Raw genomic sequence first — 12504 nt, 5'->3', positions numbered from 1 at the left:
GAATCTTCAATTTTACGTTAATATTTTATGCATCTATTCTATGTTTATATTGAATCAGTGTTCTAGTTAAAAACCTATATTTGGTACTTCCTTGCAGGTCAGATATTGTTATCCCAAATCCCATTACAATTAAAACCTTCGTAATTCGTGGCAGAATCTTAAATGCTATTTTAATTTAAACACTATTTTAAATATATTTGAAAGAATAAAATTCTAGTCAATCAAAGACTGGGGTCATTGAATTAACATTTATCCCAATGGTATTTGGCTTAAATATAACTGATATTTTTGATCGTACTAACCTGGATCGTAGAACAAAGAACTGGTTAAATGTAGTTATATTTACAATCCTTCATTCTAAAGAAAGACTAGGGTAGAACTAAAGCATAAGGCCCCTAGAAATGAAAAGGAAGTAAACAAAACATCTCAAAGGATTAAACTCAATACCTGAGCTTGACCTATCTAAATTCCTACAAGCCAAGCCCCAGTTAATTTCACTAGGAGTTTCATTCATTAAGTAGGATACTGTCTTGAGTTTTTCCTCAATGAATATAAATTACCAGTGTGCTGGCTATATGCCCAAGCCCCCCTTGGGGAGTGGTTTTAATATCTGTAAACACTATGGAAAAGTATAACATTCTCCTAAAAAAATCATCACAGTCACTGCATTAGACATTTTGTCTTTCGTAGTAGAATGAGTTCCCCTATAAGCCTTGGTTCTTTATAGATATTTCTTCTAAACTATTATGCTATTGGGTTAAAAGGAAACATCAATTCTGCGAAGGATTAATGATCTACTACGACTTGCAGATGCTAACTGAATATATAATTGTGGGCCCATTGCGCTACTTTTATTGGTCAATTTCTAATTCATATCTGTGCCATCACAAGGACTAATGAAAGGGCAGACTGCAGGAGCTGTGGCTGGTCTCAGATGCCCATGGATATAATTCTTATTAATGGGAAACGTCAGATGTACACATGGATGAGCAAAAGTATTGTTTTTAAAGCCTAGACTGTCCCCAAATTGTAGAAACGCTTCCAAAAATCAACTTATTTGCATAGATACAAATGCGCTTAGAAATAGATCTGGTGAAAGTTCTCTGCATATGTGGTGATTAACAGAAATGCTGGTTTTATGTGTCTGCTCACGGAATAGCCGGTCTGCTTTATCACCAGGACCATTGAGTCTCTGTATAAGGAACTGGTGGAAGAAGGGTTGCTGATCCAGGCTCTGAAAGTTAACCTCTCCGATTACATCGGTAAGGTACACCAAAATTAACACGCGTATGTGCCGTATATGTCGCCCCTTGGGTTTTGAGGTCCCAACAGCTGGAAATATGTTTCATTTGCATGTTTGTCCAAACCAAAACCTGGCCCGTAGTGGTTTGTAGTAGATTTTTGTTGGACTGAATGGATTTGAATTCATTCTGCGCCATGAACCCCCAGGTCCAGCTTTCTCCCCGAATGTGGTAGAGGCAGGTTTTTGAGCCTACTACCAACTCTCCTTGGGGCATTCCGTCTGGCATAAGCTAAGCTGAGGAAATGAAGACTTGTTCATACTTTCAGGTTTAAACAAAATGCCCCAGGGGAACAGCACCTGGAACTTGAACAACACACAGTTCTTACGGGAAGAATTCCTTCCAGAAGGGGCCACCACAGATGTAACTGGAAGGAAGGACGGGGGACATTTGCTATCACTGGGCCCACTGAATGTTTTCTCTTAATTTTTAAAAAAACAACATGATGACCTGAAAACACACTTAAAGCTTAAAATTTTTCATAATCCCAGCACCCTAGGGCAGGTTTAATGTTCGCTTTCTCGCATCTGCCATGAACCAGAACATTCTCCCGCATAACCACAGAAGGATAATCGCCCTCAGACATCTTGGCATTACTGCAATGCTATTACTTAATACCTAATAGGTAATCAACTCCCCTAATTGTCCTAATAATGTCCTTTATACATTTTTGTCTTTCTGAATCCGAAAGCCAATCAAGGACCGTGACCGTGGTGCTCATACCTGTTTAGTCGCCTTTCACGCCTTTAATCTAGAACTTCCAACCCGGCATCTTTCACGCCATTGACATTGTCAGAGTCTGAGCTGTTTCACAGACTGTCCTTCGACAGAAATGGTTTGATGGTTTCCTCATGGCTTGATTCGGGTTAAATGTTTCTGGCAAGCAGACCATGGAGCTGATAGTATGTCCTTCTCAGTGCTTCATGTTGGGGGCACGTGTGTCCCGTCACTGGGGATGTTAAGTTTCATCACTGGCCAAAGTGCTGTTCCCCAGATTTCTCCACAGTTAAGCTTCACTCTCCCCTTCCTAGTTAATGAATAATCTGGGGTGAGGGGGATTCTTCGAGGCTCTGGAGATGTTGTTCCCAGCTGGCTTAAAGTTTTTATCCTCCACCAGTGATTTTTGCCCGTATCAGTTACTGCTAGGGCAGGTGCAAAATGGGGGTGTTCTCTTTCTATCATCCCTTCTATATTTAGTAGGTGCCATTTTTCTAGAAAGAAATGTCCTTCCCACCCTCTTTTTAAATTGTTGTGGTATCAGTGTAGAAACATGGAATCTCTCGTTTTCATTGTATTATATTACACATTGACCTAATTTTGGCCTGTAGGAACATGAAGGTTGACATTTCCCTTTGATCAAAAAATGATTACTTTAATGCCTTTGAAATAAAGCCACAGTTCCTTCTTGAGGGCCTGGGGGAGCATTCGTATTTCCTAACAGTATAAGAATTTTACCAGGACATATACTGGACTATATATTGGGTTTCTATGTATTTTATGTGTTTCTTGTTCAATTACCAAAGGGTTCTCTCCTGGACTCCCTTGAGTTTGCTCTGTTAATTCTGTGCATATGAAAACATGACATTGTTAACAGAACACTGTCCCTTTCCTTGTGGCTGGGAATCCCTGACTTCTCCTTCTCCTTCCGTATTTTCCTTTGACATCCAGTGTTTTTGTTCATCACTGAATTTCTAGTGTTTAGACAGTGCCTGGCACAAGGTGGAGTCTCCAAAAATAAATTAATGGTCATATTTCTCATCTTCTGTTTGATGTCTTACCCATCTTGGACTTCGCAATGATCTTTCGGTTTCCAGACAGCACCTTTATGACACTTAAGGCCAAAGTGAACACAGTCAGACCTCAGGTGAAAACGACCCAGTCTAATGAATAGACCTGTCTCCAAAGAAGACATGCAGATGGCCAACAGACACATGAAAAGATGTTCAACATCACTCATCATCAGGGAAATGCAAATCACAGCCATGATGCGATCCCACCTCACACCTATCAGAATGGCTAAAACTAACAACACAAGAAACAACAGATGTTGGTGAGGATGTGGAGAAAGGGAAAGCCTCTTGTACTGTTGGTGGGAAGGCAAACTGGGGCAGCCACTCTGGAAAACAGTATGGGGCTTCCTCTAAAAGTTACAAATAGAGCTACCCTATGACCCAGCAATTGTACTACTAGGTATTTACCCAAAGGCTACAAAAATACAGATTTGAAGGGGTACATACACCCTGATGTTTATAGCAGCCTTATCGACATTAACCAAGCTATGGAAAGAGCCCAAGTTCCATTGACTGATGAATGGACAAAGACGTGGTGTATATACAGTGGGATGTTATTCAGCCATCGAACAGAATGAAATCCTGCCATTTGCAACGATGTGAATGGAGTTAGTATTGTGCTAAGCGAAATAAGTCAGTCAGAGAAAGAAAAATACTGTATGATTTCACTCATATGTGGAATTTAAGAAACAGAACAGATGAACATATGGAAGCAGGGGAAAAGGGAAAAAGAGAGAAACAAACCATACGAGACTCTTTAACATACAGAACAAATGGAGGGTTGCTGGAGGGAGGTGGGTGGGGGAGAGCTAGATGGGGGAGGGGATTAAGGAAGGCACTTGGGACGAGCACTGGGTGTTGTACGTAAGTGAGGAATCACTGAATTCTACTCCAGAAACCGATATTGCGCTGCAAGTTAACGAACTAGAATTTGCATAAGAAGTTTGAAAGAAAAAAAAATGAGAAGAAAATGACTCGGTCTAACAAAATCAGTCAAACTGCCACATGGGCTTTTCCATGTTTTCCTTATTTTTTCCCAGTTAAAATCCTTAGCTTGAAAGATGGCAGTGGATCGTCCCAAACCCCCACGTAAAAGCAGGCAGAGCAGCCAGAGAGCGAAAACAGAAACCAGCGGACAACATTTACAAACTAAATGACGAGGTGCCCCTCACACCCCAAAGTACAAGCCACTGGGGACACAGAGCAGAGGAACGCCAAAATAACCCACAGGCATTCAGGAGGAGGCGCAGTGGACCGGGCAGCAACTGCAGCCGAAACTGCGAGGGGCTTGGCCACCTCAAAAAACGCACACCACCCTGCTTCTGATTTATCTGGAAACAACAGAAGAGGGGGCTCTATGACATTTAAAAAGCTGCCCCGTGCCAAACTTTCTTCTAAAAGTAGAGAAGTTCTACCTCACATAAAATTAAGCAATGGAAACATCCAAGATCAAAGCCCATGCAATGTTTCTATCAAAAAGAAAGAATATGAGCAGCCCACGGAATGGGAGAATATATTTGCAAATGACACTACAGATAAAAGACTGGTATCCAAGATCTACAAAGAACTTCTCAAACTCAATACACGAGAAACAAATAAATCATAAAACGGGCAGAAGATATGAACAGACACTTTTCCAGTGAAGACATACAAATGGCTAATAGACACATGAAAAAATGTTCAAAATCATTAGCCATCAGGGAAATTCAAATCAAAACCACACTAAGATACCACCTTATGCCAGTTAGAATGGCAAAAATTGACAAGGCAAGAAACAACAGTTGCTGGAGAGGATGTGGAGAAAGGGGATCCCTCCTACATTGTTGGTGGGAATGCAAGTTGGTACAACCACTCTGGAAAACAGTATGGAGGTCCCTTAAAAAGTTAAAAATTGAGCTACCCTATGACCCAGCCATTGCACTACTGGGTATTTACCCCAAAGATACAGACGTAGTGAAGAGAAGGGACATATGCACCCCAATGTTCATAGCAGCATTGTCCACAATAGCTAAATCATGGAAGGAGCCGAGATGCCCTTCAACAGATGACTGGATTAAGAAGTTGTGGTCCATATATACAATGGAATATTACTCAGCTATCAAAAAGAACGATTTCTCAACATTTGCTGCAACATGGACGGCACTGGAGGAGATAATGCTAAGTGAAATAAGTCAGGCAGAGAAAGACAATTATTATATGGCTTCTCTCATCTATGGAACATAAGAACTAGGAGGATCGGTAGGGGAAGAAAGGGGTAAGAAAGGGGGGGTAATCAGAAGGGGGAATGAAGCATGAGAGACTATGGACTCTGGGAAACAAACTGAGGGCCTCAGAGGGGAGAGGGTGGGGGAATGGGATAGACTGGTGATGGGTAGTAAGGAGGGCACGTATTGCATGGTGCACTGGGTGTTATACGCTAGTAATGAATCATCGAACTTTACATCAAAAACCAGGGATGTACTGTATGGTGACTAACATAATATAATTAAAAAAAACATTAAAAAAAAAGAATATGGAGCAAATTAACATCACAAAAGGACATATAAATGGAGCCCACTCTTCCAAGCAAGCTAACATACAGTACGAAAATTACAGAAGAAATATAAGAATACATAGAATGGAATTAGAAAAACTCGGAAATGAGCTGACAAAACTCAAGGAATATTAGAAATAAAGAGAAAAATCACTTTAGAAAATAAATTATAATGAATCCAAGAATGAATAAATAATGCTTTAAAAGAAATAAAACGTGAAAGACAGAATGTCCCCTTCCCCACCCCTCACCTTCCGAAGGATGCTTGCCCTTTATGTGATCCTTCTGTGCCTCAGTTTCCACAATTAGGGGAACACTAGCAGCTCCTGCCTCATTAAATCGCTGTGAATAGTGAGTTAGGAGATGGGGCATTTAGAGGGTGTGCTTGGCTTGGCGCCGAGCAACCTGTTGTCCTGCTTTGCTGGTGGTGGCATTCTTGCCCAGTCTTTGGCAGGCTCGGGGGGCTGCCAGTCGGAGGGCTTGTGACTTCATGGTGTCTCTGTGGGTGTCCCCCCACCAGCCCGCATCACAGAAGCACCGAGCACAGGGCGACTGCCTGAGGCCAAAATACAGGGAGAGCACACACAATTCATATTCCCCCAAACTATCGGGCCCCACCCGTGGTTGTCACTGTGCCTTTGGGGGACATTGACCTGAGGACAGAGTTAGTGTTTCTTGTACTCTCCTTGGTGTTCAGAGCCTGCCCTACAGAGGAGAAAACTTAGCATCTCAGACGGTATGTCTTACATATTTATACACATGAAGCCCCCCAAAGCTTCGGAGGAGGTGGCACCCCAGTACGTCCTGCACAATCTCGGCAGAGCTGTCACAACACGGACTCAACCTCGTCCCGGGAGCTGGGCAGCCTGCATCCAGCATCCAGCTTATGAACAAGTCCGTGCTCCTGACCCGTCACCGCGTCACACACGTGCCCGTCTGCGTCGCTGGGAAGCGGTGCGTGTGCAGCCCTGGTGGAGTGGGGGGTGGCGGGGCGTCCCTGCGCTGAGGGCGGGGGTGGTCAGGAGGGGGTCAGTGTCTGCTCTTGGGCCTCCGCCTCTGGTCCCCAAGGAACGTATTTGGGAAGCTAGGACTTGTTATAAATTGCTCTCTTCTTCATACTCCCCTTAATGCTGTGTGGGGTAGAATGCAACATTAGAGGCTGATCCCCCCTTGTTTCTCAAATATTTTTTTATTTCTCATCATTTTTTTTCCTGCTTTGATGTCCCCATTCTCTTCCGTTATTTTACTCCTTCTGTATCGTTTGCTAGAGTTGCTGTAACAGGTGTCACAAACATTCCCTCCCGGTCTGGAGGCCAGAAGTCCAAGATCAGTGTCAGCAGGGCTGATTCCTTCTGAGCGTCTGAGGGAGAAGCAGTTGCTTTGCCGTAGCCTCTATGGACCCCCCCCCCAGCTCCACATCTCTCTTGCTTGACTTCCAGCCCTCCTGCGTGGCTGCCCTGCTGCCCCCGAGTTCCTGTGACCTCATCATTTCATCCCTGGGCTTGTCCCCTGGAGGTTTGCTGCAGCCTCTGGCGTTCCCCATCCCTGCGTCCATCTTCACACCTGTGTGCACATGGCCGCTTTCACAAAGGACACCCACCGGTCATATGGCACCGGGACCTGCCTTAATGACCTCACTTTCACTGGTTATATCTGCAATGGCCCTGTTTCCAAATGAGGTCACATTCTGAGATGTTGGGGATCTGGATTTCAACATGGGAATTGTAAGGAAACACAGTCAGACCCACCCGTAACACGTTCCCTGTTTCTCTTCCATCCACTGTTGTAGGCTTTCTTGCCCTTGTCCATGCCTCGTCGTTAAAATGCCTTGTCATCCACTGTTTCCTTCTTCCTTCTCTGGCGGAAGACCTGGGAACTCTGCAGGGAATCCTGAAGTTTCTGAGTTCTCCCTGAGTGGATGGGAAGGGTTTATGGTGAAACACAGCCACACGCTTTCCAGATGGGGCTCAGCGCTCGGCAAGCGGCCGGGGCTGGTGGTGTCCTTCGCTCCATCAGAACCAACACCCACTAATTCAACTTACTATGATGAGTCTAAATGAAATCTGTTAGGTTCTAGAAAATATGGTGCGTCTGGGTATTAATATGGATTTATTTAAGCAGGAAAATTGGGGTTGCTTTCAGATCATCTCCAATGTCCTGTTGACAGCAATAGGCACTGGATTTACTGGTGGCTACAGGATCTCCTCCTGCTCTAGTGAAGGTGAAATTAACCACTCTCCTGTTTATTGCCTGCTCATTAAAAAGCGCGGGGATCGGAAGCTGCAGTGGAAGCTTTCGCTATCACTCATTCTCTCCACCAATACCCATTGTCCTTGCCAAGGACTATTTTTTCATGTGGGAGCTTCGAAAGCCTGCCCTCCACAACAACACAGCGAGCGTTAGCTGGTCTTGAATTTTCTTAGCATTCGAAAATGCTTTCAAGCTTTCCTTCTTCCACATACACGCCTGTGCATTCTATTGGACATACGTGTAGAACATCGAAAGCTCTGCAAGATCCGTACTTCTTACAGAAAGAAAAAGTCAGAAGAAAAAATGATCAAGACACTGAGACTCACGCACTGAGTGTTTTTCCTTCAGATCCAGGTACAAATCAAGAGAGAACGGTCTGAGCATGAAAAGGTCCCTCCTCATGACAAATGGAGACAGGCAAACTAATTTTCCTGGTGACCTTATCTAAATTAGTTAGAAAATAACACTTCAGATTTATGACGAGTTACAATTAAGACCTTTGATGCCTTCTAATTAAACCTGTAAAGATTTATTTCTGTATTATTCCTCTGGTAATCCTTTGAAAATGATAAAAATGTAAATGAACATTACCCGCGAAAGGAGATGTTTCTATTTATCCTAAATTAGACTCATAGCCTTCCTTTCAAATGACTGCATTTAGGTTCAGATTTACACTGCTCCAGTACAAATTCCACATTGATCTTAAATAATTTATTTTTAAAGTTTATGCAAATGTTAGGCATAATCGCTTGGAATATACATATAAATTAAATAAAGCCTACCATATTTTAGTCTACTTTGTATGTCCTTCATTTGAGAACTTTGTTCCACTTCACATATTCGATAGGCAAAGGTTATTTTTGGAAATCCTGGAGTTTAGTGTCCTATGCAACGGAACGCCCCATCACTGAAGCCAGGATAGAGGCAGGCGCTTGCACGACTGGACGGATTTTCTCAAGCCTTTGTCTGAGAGAAGATGTGTTCTCCGTGACCCTCTGCAACCCCATTCTCTTTGCTCAGAAATGTTGACTATGTATTCTGCGTTAGTTTTGCAGGTGCCAAGCTCACGCGGCTCGGACCGGCACAGTCTCCCATTTACTCAACCTCTGTTTCTGTTCCCCCAGGAGAGTACAGCTACCTGGGGACCACGCTTCGCCAGGTATCCATAGAGCCCATGCCTTCCCTCCTGGACGTCCGACAGCTCATCGCCCTGTACGGGATCTTGCCACTAGGTAAAGGCTCCACACGCCCCGTGGGCGTTTCCTAGAAGCAGGGGCACACTACTTGCTGCCTCTGGCAGCATCTTCCTGGTTGAATTCTTGGTGCTGAGGATTTTGAGTGAGGGTAGTTCTATTACGACCGTGCATCCCGGAGAGCACAGGAAGGTGCTACCCGGGAGGTCGTCTGCACCACTTCTGAGCACCTGCTTAACATTCTGGGCGGAAGGTCCTGTCGGCAGTCATCTGGAGAGATAATAACCAGAGCAAGCACCTGCAATTAAAATTAATCAAATTAGACAAAGGGCTAATGTTAGGCTGGCCTTTTACACACAGGCTTCTGTTACTAGTTCCTTAACAAAGCCGGCCTTTCATGCACCAGCGAAAGTGTATTTCATGAATCTAAAGGATCAAGGCTCCGCCGGTTTTCACTGACATCCAATCTAACTGCTAAATAAGATTCGATTGTGGTTGTTCAGACCAAAGGCCCACAGTTCCGCGGAATGCCGACAGGTGCAGAAAGGGCGGGGCTCTCTGTCACAGCGCTCTCTGCTGCTCTCATTGGCTCTTACCATTAATAACCTTTTTATGTGTGCGACCTGAGTCACCTGGGGCAGCCAGGCTCTGCTCTGACGACAATTCTGAAATAGAAATCGTGTTTTATTTGTTTAACTGGCTTTAAAATAATATGGGAGTAGTTTGGCTTAGACTTATTGGCAAGAAACAGTTCATTCCTCTTTTAATTTAATGTCAGAAGTAGTAAATGGAATTGGGGGTCAACATAAATTTCATATATATGCAAAATTTATATCATAAATAAGTATATGATACTTTGGGGGTCAACAAAATTAATAAGCAATATTTACGAGGCCCATGCAAATAAAATAATTAGCCCTCAACCCTCATCACAGTGTGATGGAAAGCAGTAGAGCAGAGAGCACCAAGACCCAGCATGTTGTTAATGGAACTCTTAAAACATCATTGAGGGAGGCGGGATGTTCGATCCTTGGCTCGAGGATACAAAACGATGGATGTCGTTTCCAAGAGGGCCTAAACGCATCAGAAGAACGATACTCAGGAAGCATCCCACCAGAACCCGAAGTCCATATGGCTGCTGACCTCCCCGGGCCCCAGGGCCAGCAGGCGTTTCTTCTCAGGACTTGTGTGTGTATGTGTGTGTGCAAGGCACGAACTGGCCAGACAGACAAGGACATTTACGGACCTGCCTTCGGGTGCTTCCTTTGAATTTCATAGATCTAAAATCGTATCCAGTGTCAACACAGAATGTGTTTGCTGGCTCTGTGTTCAGGTCTCCACTGCCAGGACTAGCCAACCCGGCCATTCTGCAGAGGGCCCCAAGGACACGCCGTGAGGCCACTCTGCATCCTGGCCAGGCAACACAAGCACCCGCTGGCCTCCAAAGCCCCGAGAGCCTCAGCCAGGGCTCCCAGGACGAGGTGTGAGCTTTCCAAGCCCCCTGGGCAGATACGGGAGCACCCAGGACGCATCTGGTCTGCGTTCACCCACTCGCCCTCCCAGAAATATGACTGCCCCACAGAACGAAGAGGGAGAAAAGGAAGGGAGGAGGACACTCGGCCAGCACCCTTGGCAAATCTGCAACCCTCAGCCATCTCCCAGGGACCCCTACGGCTGGCACCAGTCTCCCTCCCCAGCCCCTTTCTGTCCCCTGCCATATCACCAGCAGGAATTATCTGCCGCTCGCCGGCACCTGCCTGACTTCCCACCCCAGGCCCGCAGTCACTGCGCCCTCTCACCCTGCATCTTCTCAAGGGTCCCTGTCTCTACACATTCCAGTTCTGCCCCTTCAGAGGCCAGCTTAGGTGACACTCTCTCCCGGAAGTTGGGCCTGAGGCCCCCATCCCACCTGGCCTGGAATTGGGTTCTTCTCCGAACCCTCCGTGGCTTACGCAGATCTCAGCACTATTTGCCTCCCTCCTGGTCACATCCACTCAGGTTCAGCGCTGTCCTGGCCATAAACTCTCTACAACAAGTCCTGACTCTTCCCCACTGGCCCCCAGCCAGGGCCACGAACTGAGCAGCCCCCATACCAGGTGCTCAACGGACCACACGGTGAATGACATGGCTCTCTTATCCTGAGCAACAGAATCTCCTTTATCACATTGCGTTCCCATACCCCTCACATATCACAAATAACACACACTGACGTCACTTCATTTTAAACAGCACTCGTTCAAAACTGGCTTCCAAGTTTATGTTCCTGATTATTTGGTAAATTTCCTATATCTTTTCAGTTACACTAGAAAAAAAAAGGCACCATAATAATCGTAATATGGACATAGTCACAACTGATCAAACTGCCCCGTCACTCCCCAAAGCAAAGTCACATGATAGTAGATGTCTTGATCACAACACTTTCCAGGATTTCACTTTATAATTGCTTAGTGCCAACGTGCGCTCCGCTTGGGTTCAGGACGACAGGAGGTGCTCGAGCCCGAGTCCCGCTCTGGCCCGGAGGAGATGGGCGGTGTGGCGGGCCTCCGAGTGCCTGCATAGTGACTCAAGGCACTTCATCAAGAGGTGTCGGGTTGACTCAGCCCCTGCTGCCAGGCTGGAACCCGGGGCAGATCGAGGAAGCCCGGCTACTACACCTGGCTCCTGCTTCTCCCCTTTCCCTCCTGAGAACCACAAATGAACATTCCCAGCCCCCCTCACCAGCTGTGTGTCCACATTCCTTTTCCTAAGCTTTCAAAGAATGTAACGCCACTGCCAACAAGCAGAGAAAATGCCCCCTCTAAAAAACATGCCAGAGGTAAGTGTTTGCAGGAATGTTCGTTAGAGTTAGGAGTTTGGAGGAAATTCTAGGGTGAGGGGTAGCAGGGAAGCCACGTACAGAATGAGTAAGTAAGGAGATCCTGTGGCCCCCACCTCGAGCCCTGACATACAAATCAAAGGGGTCACAGGCCGACTCCGACGGGGGATGTGCCTCCGGTTAGAAATGCTTTGGACACATTCATCACGGTTGCAGAAACTGGGGTCACGCGCTGCAGGAACAGCCTGGAGGGATCCTCGTCTCAGAGCCGCTTGGCTCCTCTGCAGGATTTTAGAGCCTTTGCCTCTGCCTTTCGTAGGTTCTGCAGCGGTGCACGAGAAGGCTCCTTTGGTGAAATCCCTGCTGCTGGCAGGGCCATCGGGGGTAGGGAAGAAAATGCTGGTCCACGCCATCTGCACCGAAACGGGAGCGAACCTCTTCAACTTGTCCGCAGCTAACATCGCGGGGAAGTACCCCGGCAAAAACGGCCTACAGATGATGCTGCACGTGGTGGTCAAGGTACTTGGTGCATTTCTTGGCTTCCAGCGCCCCTCCCTTGTTCAATTCCACGTTCAGATCCTGCCGCGAACTTTCTTACACCAACGAGCGCGGACCCTTGCCA

At 45.9% G+C, this 12504-nt stretch overlaps 1 protein-coding gene across 1 annotated transcript in view; it reads left to right on the top strand.

Moving 5' to 3' along the window:
• The window catches only part of IQCA1 (IQ motif containing with AAA domain 1), a 146454-nt gene that overhangs the window by 98287 nt on the left and 35663 nt on the right, over nucleotides 1–12504 (top strand). The window contains exons 13-15 of the mRNA XM_026491627.4: nucleotides 1180–1262; nucleotides 8999–9106; nucleotides 12202–12401. Coding sequence (XP_026347412.2) covers nucleotides 1180–1262; nucleotides 8999–9106; nucleotides 12202–12401 — 391 coding nt within the window. The remainder of the gene's footprint in view (nucleotides 1–1179; nucleotides 1263–8998; nucleotides 9107–12201; nucleotides 12402–12504) is intronic.

Source organism: Ursus arctos, unplaced genomic scaffold (assembly GCF_023065955.2).
Source record: "Ursus arctos isolate Adak ecotype North America unplaced genomic scaffold, UrsArc2.0 scaffold_1, whole genome shotgun sequence".
NCBI classification, from domain to species: Eukaryota; Metazoa; Chordata; class Mammalia; order Carnivora; family Ursidae; genus Ursus; species Ursus arctos.
This window is presented reverse-complemented; position numbering and strand designations above follow the sequence as displayed.